We start from the raw sequence: 23766 nt of genomic DNA on the forward strand, positions 1-23766 counted from the left end.
CCTATGAAATGATATCCTAATAATGATGCATATAATGTGTTCAGTAAAGTAAATCTATATATACCTACCTACCTAATGTATGAGATCCTAATTCTAAACAATTCTGTGTAAGATGGTTGTCTTATCATTTTATCATATGATGGGGGCAGGAAATTGCTCACAATTTCATATTTCTACTTTTGAAAAAGTAAAATCATAGATTTCTCTATATTCACTGAATCATTATTTATTGGTTTTGAAATATCCACTAGCATATCACCCAAGCCAAAACAACTCAAACAATAAAAATCCCTGCTTATTTAATTCTTCTATCAAACATATGTTTAACAGATGTATTACCCTTTTAGACAGAACAGCTAAGCTTCATTTTTGCAGAGTTCTTGTACTTACTGAAATTTGCTCTTTCAGCTCAATAAATATATTTGTTGGCTCAGAAGAGATAAACATGTCCACTATCTGCCCTTCTGTTTCTAACAAAGTTTAAGAATAAAAAAAAAATGGGACTGCAAAGTGTACTTAGAACAAAAAATGAACTCATCTTAGAATTATATTACCACAGTCAGAAGGTGAAGGTGCCTCTCTCTCATCAAGATCATCTGCAGATGACATGGTCCCAATAGATGGTGTACGAGGAAGTCTTTTGAAGTCACCTACTAAACAGCCAAGAATGGACAATTTAAGCCCTTCTGTTGCATTTCTTTTGCTTCACAAAATCACAGCAATAATACTAGCATTGAAGAATAATATCTGTACCTGGGCTAGCAGATGGAGAATCCACAGATCGTGATTCACTGCTTCCTCCTGCACTTTCAGAATCACTGCACATTCCCCCACTTTGATTACCAACTGACCAAGATCTAAAAGGTGGTGGGCCTCGTACAGCTTTAAAGGAGAAGGAGAAGTAGGTTTAATGACTTCAAGTTCTTCAGATATAAAACAAATTTTATCCTGCTTCTCACAGCCTACATATAAATTTTAAAAATCAAAACTGGAGGTATCCTTCACTGTACTACAGTAAGAACTATACGTTCTCTGTCTGTACAAGCCACTCTTTTGGTTGTGCATGCTCTGCAAGTGGCAGTTTTGCTGTATTCATCCAATGAGATAGCCTGAATCATAACTATGGCAGAACAAAGTAGTCCAAGAAGCATTTGAATGCAAAACCAGAGCAGTAAATCAGAAATTTAGTTGTACAAATTTTGCTCACAGGAAAGCTGACATTAATTGACATCAAGTCCAACATCTACATTCAGGTAGATCCCAATTACATACCTGCTGTAAACCCATAAAAAGGCCTTGAAAACATGAACTACCAATTCTTGAACAACTAATCATTAGACGGAAACAGCCCCTACGTTATAGTGACACACTTATCCTCAATAATCAAATTGAAACGGATAAATATTAAATACATACTTAATATTTATTATATTTAAAAAATATTGTATGTGATTAACTTTCACATATTTCAACATTTTTCTACATTTACCATTTGACCTTTGTTTCATTTTTTTGGAGAGGAATGATATTGTTCAGTTTCTATTCGTATTTCACTCTGGTTTCCTGACATATTAATATTAATTGAAAAGTTGAAAATTCTCACTTCCCAAAATTAAATTATGAGTCTTAATTATGTTTCATTTCCCTTGATATATTGACTTATGTAAAGATATTTTGTTGAAGGCAACAAAAATAAAAATAATACATTAGAATATTGATAGTGGCCAAATCATAATGATATATTAAAATTGTTTACTTAACTACATAAATGATCAATTGAAGTATTACCAGAGACATCTGTACTGCTCAAAGATCTTTTGTCTCCAATCTTTTGAGAGCAAAGATAGGCTGGGCTTGTAGTATCGTCTAGTAACTGAATAGGATAATCTCCTGAGCACTGAGGTATGCTTCCTTGGGATGCAGAAACATTGTTTGACTGTTCATCGAAAACTCTGTGAAAGGGAACAAACCATCACTTGAAATTGCATTGTTTTCCCAATTTATCCCAACAAATCAACATTTTACACTTCTGTTCAAGATTTTAAATGCTTATAGAGCCATAACCATAAATAATGAATCTTTCCTTGATGACTTTTAGCAACCTGGCAAGCAAAGACTCAATCCACAGATTATAAAACTAATTTAACAACAAACTCTACTCAATTTCTCAGGACCATTAGCTTCAAACTAATCCTAAAATAGTCTCTGGCATCTCAGCTAAATTTATTTAAACAACTTCCAACTTATAGTGAGTGATGCTATAAGAATTCATCGTAATGGCTAGCAGGCACTCTTTCAGCCTGGCATTCTCCAATGGGTTCTAGGTAACTTTAAACAATCCTGCTGGGCAGCTATTCACAGAGGAGTACACCTATTTACTGAGGTGCGTTAAATGCAGGCCTCCCCCAAACTTGCACTCCTCCTGAGGGAGCACTCCACTATGCTCGCTGCCTTTTAATTTCCTGACCGTTCATCACCAAAATCAAGCTACTCACTATGACTTCAGTTCCCCAACTCTTTTGTTAATTAAAATGTATTAAATAAATTTAAATGTGTTTAATTTAACATATCTTGATGACATACACTCAGCTTCCCTTATTGTTGACTCATATGCAAAGATCAGAATAAAGTAAACAGAAGAACAATCCTCCAAACTTTAATAGGCTCTGGGTAAAAGACACTTATTAATGAAAATGTGAGGCAGATTGGTGGTTTCAAAATTAGATGATAGACAGACAGACAGACAGACAGACAGACAGACAGACAGAATAAAAGATTTAAAATAAAAATGCAGTGTAAGCCAACTCTAAGTGCCCCTGTTTAGAATGTTGGGTTTTCTCCAAAATCCTATGATCCTATATACTGTATAGTAGACATCAAACAATTCAATCCACCTGTTTTATGTTTCTCTGACATTCAGAGTTCAATATTCTCTGACTGAAATGAGCATGCTAAATTTTCCATTACTTCTTTTGTTTTTAAAGTGGTTATGATTTTGAAATTTTTGGCAGATACTGGCTCTGTATTTAACATTGACGAAAATTATGAACTTATCTCCCTCCCCCAGCTGAGTAAAAAGTGGTAATTGTCTTAGCAGCTTTGGTCATGGGCAAAAAGGAAATGAAGACTCCTTTAACAGCAAAAAACTGATAAACATGATTAAACTACAATAAAGAAATAGAACTGTAAAGAATCCTGGATATGACCAAGAAATCCAAATATTCTCAGGCTTTTATATAAATCATTTATATAACAACCATTTCCCTACAACCTTATAGAATCAATAATTAAGATTTATTCTTCAATTATAGTAATTAAATATGGGAAAGAAGACACAGATATACTGGTAAACCTAACCAAATGCACAATTTTGCTAAATTCAAAACATTAACTTATGTAAGAATGCTTCTCACCTGCTTTTAAGCCCTATTTCAATTTGTTTTCCCACCATTTAATAGGCATCCAACCAGTAATCCAAAAATTCAGGCTTTTATTTCTTTATCTATATTTTATTTCTTTAGCTAAACTTTTGGTTCATATTTACTGCCAAATACGGAAGAATGTATCTAGTATCTCACCCTCCAACCTGGGAAGTCTGAGTTTCAAAGCAAACGGACTCAGTAGGAGCTTCATATTTTGGCAAATTCTTCACATATTCAAATAACATTTTTCCTGGATCATACAGCTTGGCACTCTCACAGAGGTATTGATAATTGACTGGCATTGAAACAACTTGGGCATGCTGCATCTGGAACAGGTTAACTGTTGCCTACGTGGAAGATAAAGTTTTTCAAGACTTCACAATACTGTTTAGAAACAGCAAAATACAAAGAAACTACAAAATGTTAGATACATGTATATTAATTAAAATAAAACCCAAACTCTACAAATAGTTCTAAGCCTACATTTTCTATACAATTAATCTATTATAAAACAATGCAGCTTTAGACTAAAGTTTAAACTGCAGCTGCATTTTTCACGCTTTTATTTATTTTATTATTTTATTATTTAGAAAATTTATATAGCCATCTATCCACTCACAGGAACTCTAGGTCAGAGTTCTCCAACCTTTCTGGGTTGGTGGCCCGGAGTGGGGAGAGGGGAAAAGAGGGGATGGTTTTGTGGGAGGGGCAGGCATGCGCAGCTACTCATGCGGCCCGGTGGCCATGGCAGAGCAGGGGGCCATGGCCCACAGGTTGGGGACCCCTGCTCTAGGTGGCTTGCAAACAATAAAACACAGTATAGAAATAAAAATAGAACATATCAATAACCCCCACCCACCCACTTGTTGATCTTCAAATTCTCAACTTCGTTTTAAAGGAAAGATAAACATTAGACCCTTTGCTTGGTACCAGTGTATACAAAAAAAAAAGCAAGCATTGGCACTCTCATCAAATATTATGACAGAAGCAACATTATTACATAAAGATGTAAATATGGCAAAGATAATCAGATATAATCAGATAAGAAATGAAGCTCTGGAACTGGGAGCTTTTTTCATTTGCAGAGTTTTCTCTATAGCAGGAGCACAAAAATATAGCTTACCAACATCCATTTTGCAGCATTCAGAGCCGCCACAGATTTAGTGGGGCTCTCAACTTATCATGAAAAGCATAGTACGGCTTTTTAGCTAATGAAAGTTGTACAACTTCTCTTCAGTCAGGTTTTTCAAGTTTTACTTTAACTCAGGTGTGTCCAATCTTTTGGCTTGCCTAGCTGCACTGGGTGAAGAGGAACCGTCTTGGGCCACATATAAAATATATAATATAATCAATGTATGTAAATAATATACTTCATTATTTATATTTTTTATTATGATCTTGTGCGGCCACATTACTAGCTGTCAGGGCCGCATCTGGCCCATGGGTTGTGGGTTGGACATGACTGGTTTAACTGAATTAAATGTGACTTAATTGTTTTATGAGAGTCTGTTTTTTGTCGTTTGTTATCTGGAGTTCAACAAACAGAACAACAACCATAAATCATAGCTTCCTGCCACTTTCCTTTCTCATATATTTCCCATTCAAATACTAAGAGGAGATATGAAGTTTACACTTTAAAATTTTAGCTGTGGGAGCAGTTGTTAGAATGAAGTATTGTAATGTAATGAAGGCTAACTGTAGGCTAACTCAGCCCACTGGCAGCAGTTCGATTCTGACCAGCTCAAGGTTGGCTCAGCCTCTCATCCTTCCGAGGCTGGTAAAATGAGGACCCAGATTGCTGGGGCAATATGCTGACTATGTTAACCACTTAGAGAGGGCTGTAAAGCATTGCAAAGTGGTATACAAGTCTAAGTGCTATTGCTATTTTAACTAAATACCATATTCTGTACCAGAAAACTATCTGAGATAACACAATGATTGTCTTATGCTAATGGATTTCATGATAATTAAGGAAAGATTGAAATCATTTTCACACTATGGCAAAGTATCTAATGTTGCCATTTTAAAATTCACTAAAGATTTTCGGATTTAAGATACATTAAGTCATATATTCTTACAGCTTTTAGTGTGAGATCACATTGATAAATTTGTTCCCGTAGCTGTGTTAAAATGACACTTTTGAAATTTTCTAGATTACTTCTCTTTTCTTCAACTTCAGCCTTGCTGGCTTTGAAATGTTCATTGGCTTCTTCAGCCTACAACAAATGAAGGATAAAGAAATAGGTATTGTTAGAAAAAACATCCAGTTAACTCTAATCCCCTTCCATAAATAACCCATAATAAAAAGTCATACGATTCAAATAATGGATAAAAGCCATATTCTGCCTATTTGTCAAATAGTGACAGATTTAAAGAAGATACTTTACTTTTTGGAGAGCTTCCTCTTCCAGTTTACGTTTCTTTTCTAATTTGCTGGTATCTTTTGTAAAGCCCCAATTGGAAGAAATATAGTCATCCTCAGCACGAAGAGTGGTTGATTTTGCCTTCTCATACTCCTCTTGCCGTTGAAGATATAATTGTTTTGCTTTTCTTACACTGGATTCCAGTTCTTGCTGTACATTCCAAAGAAAAATATCTTTTATATTAAGAAGTACACCTTGTGGTGGAATATTAATCTGTTAAATCAATATGATTTTCTAATTTCCAAGCATATTTCTACTTATTAAAACATAATGATTATGATAAAAGAAACTATGATCCTTATACTATTAAGGGAAAAAGAGATGTGTAGGCAATTGCTTATAGGTAATCCTCAATTTACAACCATATCACACAATCACATCCAATTTTGCAATCTTTATTGGTCCTTAAGTGTATCACTGCAATTATTAATCGAGACATCACTTGACCAAGACAAGCAACGTTTCTTGCAGGCAAAAGATAGTCTTATGACAGCAGGACACTGCAGCCATTGTAAATGCACAAGAGTTGCCAAGTGCCCAAATCACAATCACATGTCCATGGGGACTCTACATGAGACTTGTCTTTTTCATACAATGTCACAATTTAAGCTCAGAAGGAAAGTTCGAATGAGTAAACAAGATGTATAATAAACAATGATACTCACCAATTTTTTCTGTTCTCGTTGCCAAAGTTCCTTTATCTCTTTTCTTTGTCTATCCAATTCACTTTTTCTCCCAAGCAGTGGCTAAATAAGAAAAATGAACTGAGTAAAGAAGTATCAGTTATGTGTTAGCAGTTCACATAACAATGAATTATTCATATAGTAATACTTCTTACAGAAGAATTTTTATTTACCTGTAAAAATTTATTAGTTTGAAGAGCTACTGCTGTCTGCTGCCAAAGCAAACTGTTCTCTATATCATTTTGAAATGCATTTATGAATATTGACTGGAATGGCATGTAGTCCTAAAAGCAAACACACATAATGTAATGCTAGTATTTTTTCAAAATAGTGTTAGGATTCATTATAAAAATGAAAAGTTGTTTAAACAGCTTTAATGCCAAATTAAACTGCTACATAACACTTGTTTAAAATAATTTTAAAATGCTGTTTTTTTAAAAAATAGTGCTTAAATGACTGTTTAAATATTTGCACCTTTACACATCTGTTTAAATACTTGCATCTTACCATAGTTGAGTTATGATATACTTTATTATAATAAATTATTCAGATTTTAAGACACAAGATAAGATACAAACTACCAAATAATTAGGAACTTATAAAGTTAACTTGTAATTCAATTCATTTTGAATTGAATACTATTCACAAAATAGTAATGATTTACATAATACATTTAATATTTTTTTTTAACTGAATACACACCTGAGATACAATAATAGTCTTAGTGGTTTCTGCTACTTTTGCCAGGTTTTTAGCACACTCCATTTCTGTAGAAAAAAGTATTAAATATAGTAAAAAAAAAAAAAACTTAATCTTAATTAGATACTATTTTATTACAATCTTCCAGGCACAGGAACCAGCATTTGTTCCATTCATTTTAACAAATAGTTATTAATTTAGAAGTCACACTACTGGCAACGGGTAGTGCAATTCTGACAATATAAAATTTATATGCCTGCCTGACTCTGAATGACTGCAGGTGCCAGAAAAAGGTACTCACCCAAATTAATTTTTTTCTCTACCCATACAACAATATCCTTTGCATATTTTGACCATGCTTTAGCATAGGATAGAGCAGATTTGATTCCATTATCATTTCTTAGGAGAGCGCTATCAATTTCTTCAGCATTAAGGTGCCCTGAAAATAAAGCATCAAGTATAAAACAGCACATTTTAGACATTAGCTAACTGTAAACACTAAATCATTAATCTTTTTAATGCTAGTTGACAACTAAATGGATCTGACAGAGCTTATAGAACACATTAAAAGTTCACAGAATTATATCTTAGCAAACTATGGATTTTTTGTAATAACATACCAGGAGAAAAATAATATGAGCAGCTTAGGTTCATTCTGATAGTAACATAAACAATTTTTAAGATTGGGATGAGACATAATAATAATAATAATAATAATAATAATAATAATAATAATAATAATAATAGCAGCAGCAGCAGTAGTAGTCGTCAATTGCAAAAGGCAACTTTACTTGAAACAGCTTACATCCTATGATGATAGCTTTAACACTATCAAACAACAACATCTGCCTATCCGAGGTCCTTGGAAAGGACTCAATAGGTGGATAAAAATGCCAAAGCTAGTCTAAAGTTCTGACTGTGCAATCAACCCTAATAATATGTTCAAGTGTGGATTTATGATTGTTAAAACATTTAAAAACAAAGAATAATACAAAAAAAAGCTAAAAGCACAAGAAAAAAGAGCCATGGTGAAGAAAAGAAATCGGGGGGGGGGGGGTAGGTAGAAAGGGGCATCAGTCATCCTTTCCAAAGGCCTGAGTGAAGAGCCACATTTTTAAGGTTCTTCAAAATACCAGTAGGCTCAGAACCTGAATTTGGGAGGGAATTCCATTCATAATAAAAAGAGTATTTTAAAACATCAATGATTTTCCTCTAAATATTTATATTAGTATTTTTATATAGTATTTATGTAGAAGATCTGTTTGTAACTTTTTACTGCCTCTATTACGATTTACCTACAAAAAATGGGGTACAAAGTCATCATGCATTTAAAAATGCTCACCTGTTGATTGAACACCTTCATGTAATGATATTCCAGAATCTGTACAAAGGTTTTCAAAAGACTGGCATACAAAAAAAAAACCTTATTAGCATCAGCTAAAAAATTTTTTAAACACATTATATGCTACCTGATGAGGCAGAGTGGGAGAGAATACAAAACTAGATAAACAAGAAATCTAGCATTTATAGATAAATCGTATTTAATTGGCCTTATTAATATTTTACATTTTATTAAGCCAAATTAACAAAAGTACAGATGCATGTAACAGTAGTAACAAAAATAATATAACAGCAAAGGCATCTTCAATTCATAAAAAATAGATTCATAACAGCAACCCAACCTGTTGATATTAACCCAAAATTGAGACTAATGAGGCAAAACCAAGTCAGATGGGTTAATTTGTAACTCCATACTTGGATCTCCAATATTAATGCAACTATAAGCAAAGCTGAAGTATTATTTGAGTGGACCAGTGTTCGAAGCATTTTTTTTTTTTTTTTTTTTTGCTGTCTTAACTTCATAGAATCATATAGTTGGGATTGTGGACATCGTCTGGTCCAACTTCTTCCCCAGGGCAAGAAATTTTCAACTATCCCAGACAAATATCTGTTTTAGTGGTTTGGAAATCTCCAGTGTTAAAGTATCCATGACTCCAGGAACCTTCACTTCACAGTATTAATGCTAATATTAAATTGAAATGGTCAAATAATGTAAGCTTTTCATGGGTAAATAGGTCACAATAATATCTTTACTCCAATATTTCCTATAAAATTCTTTGCAACATGTGCAGATGCCCTCATAAATGAGGAATATAATACTAATCAAGATTTTAACAGGTTCAGATAACAATTTTTCAGCTTAGTCCTCAGAGGATCTGAAATCTGAAATCTTATTCCAGTGCAGATAGGTCCTTGACTTATTACTGTAATGGAATCACAATGCATAAAGTGAACCCACTATTTGATATGTGTCATTGTTGCGAAAAATCAGAAGTAAATGCCGTTTTTTTAGCAAAATCATTTTAAAATGTAGTCATGTGGCTACAAGATGCTGCAAACAGCCATCAATCCAGACCAACTGCTGAGCGCTTTGATATGCAACTATGGGTCAGAACTTTGGAACCGGGTTGTAAGTACCCCTAGGGAGATCTGTTGTAACTCTGGGTGATCACTAAATGATTGGATTTTAAGTGAAATATATTGTCTCCATGAGAAAAAAAAAATCTATTGCACAGATGATGCATGTTTAGCACCAGTAGCATATTTTTTCAATTAACCAGGAAAACACTCAGTGTGAGAGTAGGTAAAAAGATCATATATTAAGATTTACCTATAATCAAAGTCAGGTGATATTTGTAGATTACTGAGGCTAACACTACTGCTTTATGCATGTTATAAACATTATTGTTTCAAATGTATTAATATTAAACAGTTCCCAAGGTTTTTGTGTTTTTAGCTGACAGGAATATTAGGAATCTGAGTGCACAGCAGGAATGTTCTTTAAAAATGTCTTTTATTGAGGACTCAATCAGTTATGAAGCTTGATATATGAGAATATCATCCCCACTTGCTTAGTTTCCATCTAGTATGCTATTATTCCTGCTTATGGTTTTTTTCCTAGTGAAGCAGATATACTTCCAAGCAAAGCTCTAAAGCTCTATTACCTTCCATTTTTATTTTTTAAAAAAGCTAGTGGGGCTCATTTCAGAACCAGAAACATTCACAGCAACATGAATGGATTATGGTGCTTTTAATGACAGGACTCTAGTTTTAAAATTAAAATATATTTTAAGTGTAAGGAATAAAATGAGTCAACAAGCAAGTAAAGCACCAAGAAGATATCCTGCACTGGGGCCCACAGATAAAAAGTAGGAGCATGAAAAAAACCAGCCTTTTCAATAAAAATCACAGTAAAACAACAACGACATTGAAACTAAGCAACTTTTCATATTACACTATCTTCACTCACTAACATATTTTCCAGCTCATTTATATTGTTAAGACAGTTAAGCACAAAGGGAGCTTATGAAACATTCATCTTTCTATAAAGATTTTTATCCATCACAAGTTGACATGACAACTCATTTCAATTTCTTACTAGAAGTCCACAAAGTTCATGTACCTTAACTACTGTAGTTGAATACAATAAAGTATCTCAAAAAAAGAACAAAAGAACCCACATTTAGATTTATATTTTAGAACTAAGGTAGTTCCAGTTTTGTACAAATTTGCCATAGTTTCTACGAAAAGTTGGGTTCTTATGCAGTTTTTAAGTTTTAAACTGTTCTTGATCAGTAGTAAGGAAATCTATAATATCAATCACTGCGCAAAGCTAAAACTTTCAAGAACATTTGTCAACGTACTTGACTTTGCCGAGATACCTGAAGACACAGTCCTGAGCCATTATCCACATCTCCCATAAGGAAGTCTGAAACTCTGTCATGGGAGTCAGAATAAAAATTAAATTATGCTTTAGTATACCACACAGGCACAAACATCTAACAAATATTCAGACCAAATATCATATGGGAACAATCAGCATCTATTTTAAGATAGTCACAACTATAAAAGATAGCATTTTAAAATATATATTATGTTTAACTGCTAAAAACTGCTACACCTTATGAAATTGTTGAACATCAGGTAACTTCAAAATTTGGGTAGAAGCCTAGACAGATATAGTCTGCTCTGTTCTTAACTGTTAGAAAGCAGGATACATAAGGCATTCGTAGAAAAAACAGGTGGGACATCAGTGTTGCTTCAGAAATCAAAAATTTAATGGAGAATAGCTGCAAGAAAAGACTGGAAACACTGAAGCAAAGACCTTCAAAGTATAAGAGTATAAAAGTTTACTCTTTCTTTTCAATTGCAAGAAAAGCTTGCTATATTAGGAGACCAAAAAAAAAAAGAAGTAGCATTAGGAAAGGAAAATTACAAATTAAATGAATAACATGGTTGAAGAATCTTATTAGTGGTTCAGATACTTAGAGTCTAAAGTCTAAAAAACACAATTATATCTTTTTAAAACTTACGCGTTGCCAAAAGTGAATGCCAGTAAGTCAATAGAAGAGAATATTTCACTTAATACTTCTTGCTTCTTTTCTTCATTAATTTCCTTAAAGTTCACAGCTAAGAGAGAAAACAAAGAGGCTCTGTAAATTAGCAGATTGAATTTTCATAGCTAAGTAATGCTCTCAAATCAGGCCATAGAGTGAGTACACTATGTTGTATTTAAACTAAAGAAATAGGGCTAGGGAGTATTTTATTCAGTTCATGCTAGATAATCTTTTCAAAAAAGAGGGAGGGAGGGTGGGAGGGAGGGAGGAAGGAAGGAAGGAAGGAAGGAAGGAACGAAGGAAGGAAGGAAGGGGCAGTGTCTCCAGATAGGAGCTAAGCACTTCCCCATTTTTCAAACTCCAGAGAGCCATCTTACATAATGCTATGTGCATGTGGAATTTGGGACATGTGAGAAGGGAAGGTTAGCAACTTCCCTGAAAAAAATATTGTTCAGGCAGTGATCATTCACTGGCACCAAGAGAAGCATATTTTGCTAAACTTAATTAATGCTTCCTGTATAATGTGATAATTTTGAGCGATCACACTATACAGAAAGAGAAACAATAGGTTTTTAGTGACTCCTTGAAAAATCACTTTGCCAACTTTCATTGGCACTCAAGGTTCTGGAAACTAAATTCAGGATCCTGGCAAAAAGAGTAAAAACTGACTGCAGGTCTATCATTGCTCTTTATTGTCTGAATTGGTTTGTAATATAAGCCAACATTTTAGTTTCTTCATTAAGCAAAAAGTGTTTTCATGATGTAACTACATTTTATCATAAACAGGGGCATACGTTATTATCCTGGATTGTAGAAAAACTGAACCTACAAAAGATAAGCAAAATGAAGAATAGAAAATTTTAAATCCATTTCAATTAGAGGAGCAGGGAGTTAAATGCAGCAGTCTTAGAATTAAGTCATGTCATTTTTCTTTTCTGAAAAGCTTTGCAGGTATACTCAGAAATTTAGAAAATTGGGAGTATTTCAGTTCCAGTTTTTTTCCCCCCATTACTCAATCTTCATATTTCACTGGTATTTAGAAACAGCATCCATTATATCCTTTAACATCTTTTACACAATACATTATTTTATTAAGAAACTAATGAAACCCTGTTTTAAAGAAAATAAATTAGAAAAATGTAAATGAGTTTATTTAGAAGTCAGCTACATTTAAAACACCATGTGATTTTATTGACAAGTATTTAAACAAAGGCAATTAATTAAATAAACCAGATATTCCATCAGACTTCCTTTGTGACAAGGAAAGTTTCTAGTAGGTTGAGAGAAATTAACTGTCTAATATTATATATTATAATAATCTATTCAATATAGACTTCATTGCTCATAATGTAAATTGTGTTTCCTCATATAAACTCTGCTCTGAAAACTCTTCACAAATGATTGAAATATTTAAAACCAATTCCTCTACATTCTATATTCTAAAATTTAACAATGCATTTATAGTCATACTAATAGGTTTTGTAAGATAAATTACATATATCATTTTTTTCCAGAATGAAATACTAGAAATAAAAAGCCTGATACCATTAAGTAGTTTAAAAGTTCAATTAAATCAAAGGCAGTCGCTAGCTCATCCTGTATGGCATAAAAGGGATAGTACTGTTAATTTGAGAAAAACAATCTAATGGTTCACAATAACAGTGTAAATTAAGTATGCAAGACATAAATATATATTTTAATATGTATATTGAAAATATTACTGGAAATTAAAAGAGGAAATAAGGAGGAAAACAATAAAGATAGCAGTAGCAAAAAAATGCACAATTTGAACTGTTTTGAACAATGTTCCCCCAAGGAAATGCTATCGACTATACCAAACAAAATCTTTTCCTGTTTTACAAGTCTGTCTTTGTTTCTTGCTATGCCTAAATTGTAATGATTTGGAAAATAAGTACTTAGTGATTTAAATATAAATTAATTTCTCCTACCTTATTTCCAAAATACTTCTACTCAAAGAACGCTAAAGCCTTCTTTCAACCATTACATACTGATATTACTTATCATCAGCTTTAAACAGTCTTTCCCCAGGACATCCTGGCTGTACACAATAGCGCTGACAACAATTAGTAATACTGTTTCCATGTCTGGAAATGGCAGTTTCTATACAGCTACTCTTTCAAGTCAGCATGCAACGTAATAGAGATGGGAAAAATTAATGTAAACATTTGGTTCCAAGGACTATTATTAAAAACTGAAACCATAATCTCTGGATTTATAATAACATAATTTAGTAGTCTAATAAAATATAATTGTAACTCTATCTATCTAAGAAATCCAAACTGAAACACTTCCATGTGATCTACTGGTATTTATTTTTTTCTTCACCTGTTTTAAATATGCAAATATTAATTGTGGCAAGCAGTGCAAAATAATGAAAATATGTGGGGATAAATTAAATGCCCAATGTAGTAATTTTATCACAAATTGTGATAATGGTATAAGATCATAAGATTGATTGAATATAATTAATAATAATTAGTATAACATTACACAATTAAAGCCAATGCAATTATTCGAAGTTGCTAAAAATACAATGGCATATATTTCATAGTAATAAATAAAATGCAAAAAGATTGTTATTTACAACAAATGCTCATCTGGGAATAAATGTATTCTTTGCTGTCACAGAGAAATATACGAAAGCAATGAAGTCTATATTGAGTAATTTATTATAATATATGATATTAGACAGCTAATAAATAGAAAGCTTGCCTCTAAAAGACTGGAGTTTGGTTTAATAAGATGAGTCAAGACTTTGTTGAGAGAACAATCTGTATAGTAAATTTTTGAGAAAATAAAAATAGAAAAGCTTCCAATATAGATGGCTCTTGGTTAACAACTACTCATTCAACAACTGTTCAAACTTTTGACGGCACTGAACAAATGGTACTTAAAGGACAAATCCATAAAGTTCCAGCTGTTCCTGTGCCCTTACAGTCATGTGATCACAATTTGTGATCTTCTCTGTTGGCTTTCCACAACCAAAGTCAATGGGAAAGCCAGAAGGAAGTCACAGTCATGTAAGGTTTTTGCTTAATGATTTGTTCAACAATGTAACTAGGGACTGTTGGAACTGCCATCACTAAGCAGCACAATCACATGATATCACTTACAAATGGAATTCTGGTCCCAATTGCCATTGTTAAATGAGAACTGCCTTGTACTGAATTACAAGCATCAGACAAGAGTGTAGTAGCCTGTACATGTAGCAATGGAAAATGCCCACTGCCTGTAGCAGGCATTCTGGAGAAACCATGGAACCCTACTTCTTCTTCTTCCTTTTTTTTTTTAGTTTGTATCGGTTTTTATTGTTGCAATTGTAGTTTTTAATTCTAATTTAATTGTTCAAATCAATAATAAATATTTAAATTACTAAAATACCATTGAATCAAATATGGTTAGACATACTTCAAGTGAATATAATCTTGATTAAAAATTGTAGCTAGAAACGTAGTTTAGTTGGTCCATTAAAGTCTTAGCTGCATAATTATTCCAGTGGCATAATGATTACATATGGGAACAGAACTGAGACTCAGCATCAAGTCTACTTTCAGTCATGAGAGTTCACTCAGTGACTTTGGGCCAGTTATTATCTCTCATCCTAAATTGCTTCAGTGTTATTACTGCGAAGGGAAAATCTGAGAAGGAGTGCTGTATATGCTACCTTGAGCTTAGTGGAAAAAAGACAGGATATAAATCTCACAAAGAAAAGTGGTAGCAATCTCCAAATTATTGGAACACTAAAAAGAGACACCCCCCCTCCAAAACTTTGAGCAAGCTATATTTTGCAATTCAAGTATAATACAGAAGCATTACAACAAAATTAAGAGCATGAGCCATGAAGAGAGGTATTTGTAGAATCTAGTGGTTTCATCTGTTGGCATTCCCCTCCCCTCCTCCCCACCCCATCTTAGATAACTATGGCTGTGGTAACCTGATTAAAAACTAATTTCAGATATGAATATTTAATATGATCTTTGTAAGATTATTTCCCTAAATTTCAGTTTTAAATATGCAATATAGAAAATAATACTGTTGTGTATCATGGGATGGTTATTCGATTTCTGAAAAAATATTATACCTTAAATACTTTAGCTATCTTCACCCCCCACAAACACCAATTATTGAATTATCAAATGGAAAGAAATACCCATATGAGTATTTAATAAATTCAGAAGTACACAATAATTTAATCCATTTTTTAAAAAAGGCATTTAATTACTGAAGGTACACAGATAAAAGAATCTCAATTTGTGTTAATTGATGCTATATTTTAAAGATTTTTTTCTAATCCCAATTTACAGTCACAATAAAATAATTGGATCATTTTTCTTACCTCTGACTTTTGCAATGACTGTACCTGCAGCACTTAGAACATCAACTGAATAAAGATTCGGATGTTTGTTAATTATTGCCTTTAATACACGAAGTACCTCACCCAAACGTTCATGAACAAATTGATGGCGACAGTTTTGATTTTCTGGAAAGAAAATTTTATAGTATTTAATAGATAAGCAGTATCCACATAAAGTGCTGCAAATATGATTTCCCTTGTTATCTGGGCTTAGTCACATGGAAGGCTTACAGGAGCTATTTTAAGAGTATAAACTAGTTCATACTGTCAAAGAAAAGTATGGAAGGAAAGTATTGTGATAGGAGTTACAGCATTTAAAAACTGAGAGTAAACTTCCAGGAAAGACTATCAATAAATAATTAGAGCATGACCATACTTTTCAATGGATGTTCACAGAGCCACCCTTGCCCCCATGTGGCAATGGAACACTGCCTGCACAAGCAGGTATTCTGGAGAAACCATGGAAGAATTAAAATATTGCCCCTTGAGCAGACAATATTCCTTTCAACTATATTAATTATTTAACTGATGTAGTTAAAACTTCAAAAAGTGCAGAAACAAAGAACTTGTCTAGCCACTGTGTGCCATAGTTTCTGAGAGTCTGGGAAATGTCAGATGTTCTAATATGGATTTTCTCTCTCCTCCAAATTAAAAGCATTTTTTGTTATAATCGTTCAGCAAAAAGATATTCAAATGGAATCAATTTTATTTTCATTAAATCAAGGAGAGTTAAAGACTTCTATTTCTTCACCTAGATTAATTTATGTCTTAATAGGCAATCTTCTGTGATCCAAGAGCTGCACTCAAAATGTGAGCTTGACCAGAAAGAAATCAGCAAGCTGTTAGTCAATAAAAGTAAATGTATGAACTAATAGAATGTTTTATCTCCAGAAGTGGCCAATCAAATACTTTTAAATGATTCTAAAGCCTGGTGTACAGATCTGGGAAGAAACAATATTATTCTTTTCACATAACTATTGCCCTATTTGCTTTTTCTGAAATTGAAATATACAGGACAATTCATTTAAGGCTTGGACTACTTTAATATTAAGTGGAACATTTGAAAACAATCCAAATCCTGACAAAATGCAAGCTCACTATGTATATCAGGGGTATCAAACTCGCAGCCTGCGGGCCAGATGTGTCATGTGCTGGCCATGCCCACCCCTGTTTTAGCAAAGGGGGGGAAAGTCACGATACGTCACGTGATGAAAAAGTGAGGCCGCGAGTTTGACACCCCTGATGTATATTAAAAATCACCTCATGGCTTACTGTAATTCAGTGCTTAATTTATATATCACAAAAGACAGGAAGGAACATGATCTGTTTTACTAAAACTTTATTTCTAACAATGTAGCAGAACCTAAAATATATTCTCATTGTTTTCTACGTTTTATAGAATCTATAGATAGGATTCAAAATATCTAAAATCTAGCATCAAAATGATGATCACACTGTTTGACAGGAAGAGCTCAGATATGTCAATTTAATTTCATATAATAAAAAGTTAAGTAGACAGATATATACTTAATTTCATAAAATAACAGTTCACTTGGATACGGAAGGATTTTAAAATTATCAAGTTAAGCTCTCTCTTATGCTTAAATTTAAGACACAGCAGCAGTACAAACAGGTACCAAAAAATTTTCAATAGCAATCCTGATTTAATGTTATATCCTAATCCTCACTTCATTTAATGGCTATCTTTTCCTATTTTAACACACTTCCATCTTTCCTAGAATATCACTATGAGTACTTTTTACTCAATCATTTATTTCAATGGATGATTTATATTTCTTTAAATGATTCTGACCTACTCTAAAGTAGTAACATCCAATCCAGTCTCTATAACCGGATTCAGAAAAAGGGAACTTAATCTTCCATTATTCTAATATGCAAAACATTCAAGCAAAGATTTTTTTTTTACCAGAATAGGATGAAAGCCAATAACAGCATTGAAAACACATCAAACAATTAAAATTGATGCAGATGATTTTAAACTCCTTTAAAATCTGCTTCAAAGTGTTATGGCACTTTAAAAAGATGAAAAAGTATTAATTAAGTTATAGGCTTTAATCATAATTGCCCAGAACAAAAGTCAACAATCAATTATAAAAGCCAATCCACATGAACTATGTACCAGCAATACCAAGTGGAATGACAGTCTTACAACATTTATATTCTAATTCATTTGAGATATTTATAACCAATACCAATTTCTTCATTACTACCAACTTTCCTTAAAGAAACTGTGTCCTTATTCATAAAATAATTATCAAGCAAAACTTAAGCTTGTGATAAACCACTATTAACTCATTTTTCTCTTCTGCAAATTGAGTGCCATCATCAAGCAAGTGAAGGAAATGTAATATTAAGGAGTTATCTTCCAATCATCTTCAACATGGAAAAATTTAATAAAAGACTATCTTGGGTACCTTTTTTGTGACCAATTTTTAGTTACCTCTAAAAACACTGCAAAATTGTTATCAATAGCTATTAGAAGGCTAACAGAAGTTGTTCCTAATTGTTTCAGGCCCGTCCTGTACGCTCATTGCACTCATATGCTCTCTAAATGTGTGTATGTATGCACTGTTTGATGTATTTTAATTATTGGTCTGGACCAAAGAAACAAATGAACAAATCATGTACATACAAAATCCACCAACACATTACCTTAATTTGCAAGTGGTGAAATCCAAATTTTTTTACTACCAGTTCTGTGGGTGTGGTGTGGCTTGGTGGGCGTAGCTTGATGGGCATGGCAGGGGAAGGATACTGCAAAATCTCCATTCCCACCCCACTCTGGGTGGTATTTGCCATTGTCCGAACTACTCAAAATTTCTGCTACCGATTCTCCAGAACCTGTCAGAACCTGCTGGATTTCACTCCTGGTTTGCAAGTTCCTGCACCAGTAAAGCTCTTTAAGAAAAAGGTCCTAAGCCTAATGCTTTATGGTGCAGAAGTCTGTCTGTATAAAGACTTAAGAGCATTAGACATTGCCAACACAAAATGTGTAAGAATGAAGCTTTATTTCACTTATATTCTAAATATTTCCACAAATTCAAAACAGGTCTCCCCTCTACAGAGGCATTGTATGACTTTATAAATTAAGATACTGGAAATCTTTCTTGTATCCTTACTGCTTATTGGCAAGTTAACTTCCTCAAAGAAAAATAACACAGGGAAAGATTTAAATTATTGTAGCTTTTCGTTCAATGTTTAATTGTACAAAATGTCACTGGAATAAAGTGGCATATACCAATTCCAACCTACAGAGAGAAGTTTGGCTCATACTCTTATAAAGAAATTATTTGTTCTTCTCAGAAAACTATTTGTATTAGGCTGCTACTTTACTAACATTCTGTCTATTCCACAAATAATCATTTTTTTCCATGCTAGACATCAGTGGTGGGTTGCTCCCGGTTCACAAGAACCGGTAGTAAAAATTTTTAGTAGTTCGGAGAACCAGTAATAACATTGGCTGGCCACGCCCAGAACCGGTCCCCAGCCCGGTCGCTTACCCCGCCCATCAAAGCCTCATCAAAGGCTTTTTTTTTTTTTTTTTACTTTTCTACAACCTCTTCAACTGAAAAAATGCTTTTAAAAGTTTTTTAAAAAGCCTCTGATGATCGCACAGCTCAGCTGGAATCTCAGAGGCTTTTAAAAGCATTTTTTCTACAACCTCTTCGGCCGAAGAGGTTGTAGGGAAAAAAAATGCCTTTAAAAGCCTCTGGCAATCCCAGCTGACTTGCCTGATCATCAGAAGCTTCTAAAAGCATTTTTTTCTGCAACCTCTTAAGGTTGTAGAAAAAATGCTTTTAAAAGTAAAAAAAAAAAAAAAAAAAAAAAAAAAGTTGGCCACGCCCACCGTCACATTACCCCCAAGCCACACCCACAAAATAAGCCATGCCCACAGAACCAGTAGTAAAAAATTTTAGAATCCACCCCTGCTAGACATAATAAAATTCTATCTACAAATCTGGAGGGCAGATATAATAATGTCTCTCTCAAAGATCTTATTTGAAAGGATCGGTCATCAATCCCACATGTCTTAATGAATTGTTTCATGTATTAATCTTTGAATTGGCTTTCTGATTTTATTTTATAAGGAAAGCATTTCACCTTCATTTTATAAGGATTATCAAATGCAAATGGATCATATTAAAAACCTGTCAAGAAATATTCACTGCTTTTTTTCCAGCTCCATCCATAGATGTCCAAGTTTGCTTTCCTCTTATTTATTCTTATATTTTTTGGGAACAATATAATTTACCTATTTTCTAATTTAAAACATATAATTTCTGAATGGCATCTTTACCACACATGCATTAATTTCTATCAGTCTTTAATTTCTATCAATCACTCAAACACAGAATCTGGTCATACAGCTGCTAAAACATGTTCTACAATCAAGTTTACCAGTTTCAAAACAATGACCTGACATTACATTACATACAATTGAGAAAAGTATTCAAGTTGTATCAGCAGGGTCTTCTTTTGTTAGGCACTATTTACGAGATTCAAATAATTGGTTTTATTAATTAAACTTAATAATGAAAGTTAAATATTTGGCTTTTAAAATATGCAGATGCTTTATTTTACTATCCATTTTATCAAAAGCTAAATATTCCTTTATTAGTATTTACAGTCATGGCCGTAAATGTTGGCACCCCTGAAATTTTTCCAGAAAATGAAGTATTTCTCACAGAAAAGTATTGCAGTAACACGTTTTGCTATACACATGTTTATTCCCTTTGTGTGTATTGGAACAAAACCAAAAAAGGGAGGAAAAAAAGCAAATTGGACATAATGTCACACAAAACTCCAAAAATGGGATGGACAAAATCATTGGCACCCTTTCAAAATTGTGGATAAATAAGATTGTTTCAAGCATGTAATGCTCCTTTAAACTCACCTGGGGCAAATAACAGGTGTGGGCAATATAAAACTCACATCTGAAAGCAGATAAAAAGGAGAGAAGTTCACTTAGTCTTTGCATTGTATGTCTGTGTGTGCCACACTAAGCATGGACAACAGAAAGAGGAGAAGAGAACTGTCTGAGGACTTGAGAACCAAAATTGTGGAAAAATATCAACAATCTCAGGGTTACAAGTCCATCTCCAGGGATCTAGATTTGCCTTTGTCCACAGTGTGCAACATTATCAAGAAGTTTGCAACCCATGGCACTGTAGCTAATCTCCCTGGGCGTGGACGGAAGAGAAAAATTGATGAAAGGTGCCAACGCAGGATAGTCCGGATGGTGGATAAGCAGCTCCAAACAAGTTCCAAAGCAATTCAAGCTGTCCTGCAGGCTCAGGGAGCATCAGTGTCAGAGCAAACTATCCGTCGACATTTAAATGAAATGAAACGCTATGGCAGGAGACCCAGGAGGACCCCATTACTGACACAGAGACATAAAAAAGCAAGACTACAGTTTGTCAACATGTACTTGAGTAAGCCAAAATCCTTCTGGGCAAACATCTTGTGGACAGATGAGACCAAGATAGAGCTTTTTGGTAAAGCACATCATTCTACTGTTTACCGCAAACGGAATGAGGCCTACAAAGAAAAGAACACAGTACCTACAGTGAAATATGGTGGAGGTTCACTGATGTTTTGGGGTTGTTTTGCTGCCTCTGGCACTGGATGCCTTGAATGTGTGCAAGGCATCATGAAATTTGAGGATTACCAACGGATTTTGGGTCGCACTGTAGAGCCCAGTGTCAGAAAGATGGGTTTGCATCGGAGATCTTGGGTCTTCCAGCAGGACAATGACCCCAACCAAATATACGTCAAAAAGCACCTAGAAACGGATGGCAACAAAGCGCTGGAGAGTTCTGAAGTGGCCAGCAATGAGTCCAGATCTCAATCCCATTGAACACCTGTGGAGAGATCTTAAAATTGCTGTTGGGAAGAGGCGCCCTTCCAATAAGAGAGACCTGGAGCAGTTTGCAAAGGAAGAGTGGTCCAAAATTCCGGGTGAGAGGTGTAAGAAGCTTATTGATGGTTATCGGAAGCGACTGATTTCAGTTATTTATTCCAAAGGGTGTGCAACCAAATATTAAGTAAAGGGTGCCAATGATTTTGTCCAGCCCATTTTTGGAGTTTTGTGTGACATTATGTCCAATTTGCTTTTTTTCATCCCTTTTTTGGTTTTGTTCCAATACACACAAAGGGAATAAACATGTGTATAGCAAAACATGTGTTACTGCAATACTTTTCTGTGAGAAATACTTCATTTTCTGGAAAAATTTCAGGGGTGCCAACATTTACGGCCATGACTGTAATAATGCTTTGATCCCATTTGAATTAAGTGTTTTAATGTTTTAAAAGTAACAACTGATTGTAACTATTTTTTTTTCTTTTAACAACTCTGTAATCCCTTGCATCGGGGTAGAGTCGGAGGTGACTGAACAGAGCTTGAATGTTTACTAGGCAGATGCCCTTCCTGATGCCTATGTGAAGTTCGCAGCAGACAATTACTCATTGCGCCCAAAGAGAGAAATATCTGCCGCTACCTAGGTTCAAACTCACAGCCTCCTGATTGTGAGGTAAGAATTCCACCTCTACGCCACAATGCTACTCAATTGATTGTAACTATAACAAAAATGAATAAAACACAGCTGCTATTTACAGAGCAAATGAAAAGATATCTGAAACATTTTAAGCTAAAAAAATCTTATACTGAATTTCATATGAAGGCTTTCAAAATCCATTATTCCCTTTAGTAAAAATAATGTGAGTCCTTTTTATGACTAACAAACTGCAGTAATCTGTAAATTAATTCTATGTATCATTTCTTTCTTGCTTTAAGTCTATCTGTAATCAACAGTGTCTAAATCTTCAGAACTGTTTATATAAAAAGTTTTTCTGAAGATTTTTTTCAATTTCCAACATTTTTAAACAGTATAAAACAGAATGCACACTGAAATCTATCTTATTAAGAATCCATGCAACAATTTCCAGAAATGTTACTCCCGTTAATGCTACTTGAATATGCTATATATTGAAGTTTCATTTCCCAGCTTTGACCAATTGGTTCATGGTTACTTCATTTTTCACTGTGAATGCTAAATTTCTCAGAAACACAACAGTAAGCACACAAAGAATTGATGAAAATATTACAAAATATTTTCATAAATATATTACAAAAGTCTTTAAGGCATCCCATTCCGCAATTTGAGCAAGGTGTTCTAACCTCAGTCAAAATTGAGTGATACAGCCTCAAGATTGACTGGAGCACTGTTTTGTAGTCACTGATCCCAGTTTTGAAAAGATTCAAAAGATTCATTAATCTTCCCTACTGTTTTTCAGCGAGCAATGTTATGAGAATTGCAGACAGTGCAACAATACCTTTTTGTGAGAAATATATTGCATTATAGAAGATTACATACAGGAATTTGGAATTAGGCTGTTTTAATTTCTGATTGTTGCCAAGAAGAAAACAGTCTTTCTGATTGTTTAAAAATGGAGGCCTCTGACCTCTCTCTGCCCATACTGAAGAAGCAAAATTTAAAAGTACTGTTATATTGTAGCAGCATTCATTCCCATCAACTTGTTTAAAGAAAACTCATAATGAACTTAGATCATTTCACAGTTATCTTGCTTCATCTAATATAGCCACAGAATCAGTCTAAAGCAATCAATCAATCAATCAAATAAATAAATAAATAAATTCGTTCTAATTCACAATTTGACTGAATCTATGTATTGCATCTGTATTGTACTTTGAATCATTCCAATTTTGAAAATATAAAAAATCAGAAT

The 23766-nt window shown here is 33.7% G+C and overlaps 1 protein-coding gene across 3 annotated transcripts in view; it reads right to left on the reverse strand.

The window, feature by feature from the left end:
• The window catches only part of ARHGAP29 (Rho GTPase activating protein 29), a 47004-nt gene that overhangs the window by 8309 nt on the left and 14929 nt on the right, over positions 1-23766 (reverse strand). For 2 of the 3 annotated variants that reach the window (XM_070941181.1, XM_070941182.1), the window contains exons 3-16: positions 15982-16125; positions 11601-11697; positions 10932-11004; positions 8570-8630; positions 7529-7666; positions 7231-7295; positions 6702-6812; positions 6511-6591; positions 5810-5995; positions 5501-5638; positions 3579-3769; positions 1789-1952; positions 754-882; positions 555-653 (exon numbers count right to left, since the gene is read on the reverse strand). In XM_070941181.1, the coding sequence (XP_070797282.1) occupies positions 555-653; positions 754-882; positions 1789-1952; positions 3579-3769; positions 5501-5638; positions 5810-5995; positions 6511-6591; positions 6702-6812; positions 7231-7295; positions 7529-7666; positions 8570-8630; positions 10932-11004; positions 11601-11697; positions 15982-16125 (1677 nt within the window). The remainder of the gene's footprint in view (positions 1-554; positions 654-753; positions 883-1788; positions 1953-3578; positions 3770-5500; positions 5639-5809; positions 5996-6510; positions 6592-6701; positions 6813-7230; positions 7296-7528; positions 7667-8569; positions 8631-10931; positions 11005-11600; positions 11698-15981; positions 16126-23766) is intronic. The other variant, XM_070941183.1, reaches the window with a different exon arrangement.

Source organism: Pituophis catenifer, unplaced genomic scaffold, assembly GCF_029215685.1.
Source record: "Pituophis catenifer annectens isolate HBS135680 unplaced genomic scaffold, rPitCat1.0.hap2 SCAF_3, whole genome shotgun sequence".
Taxonomy (NCBI): Eukaryota; Metazoa; Chordata; class Lepidosauria; order Squamata; family Colubridae; genus Pituophis; species Pituophis catenifer.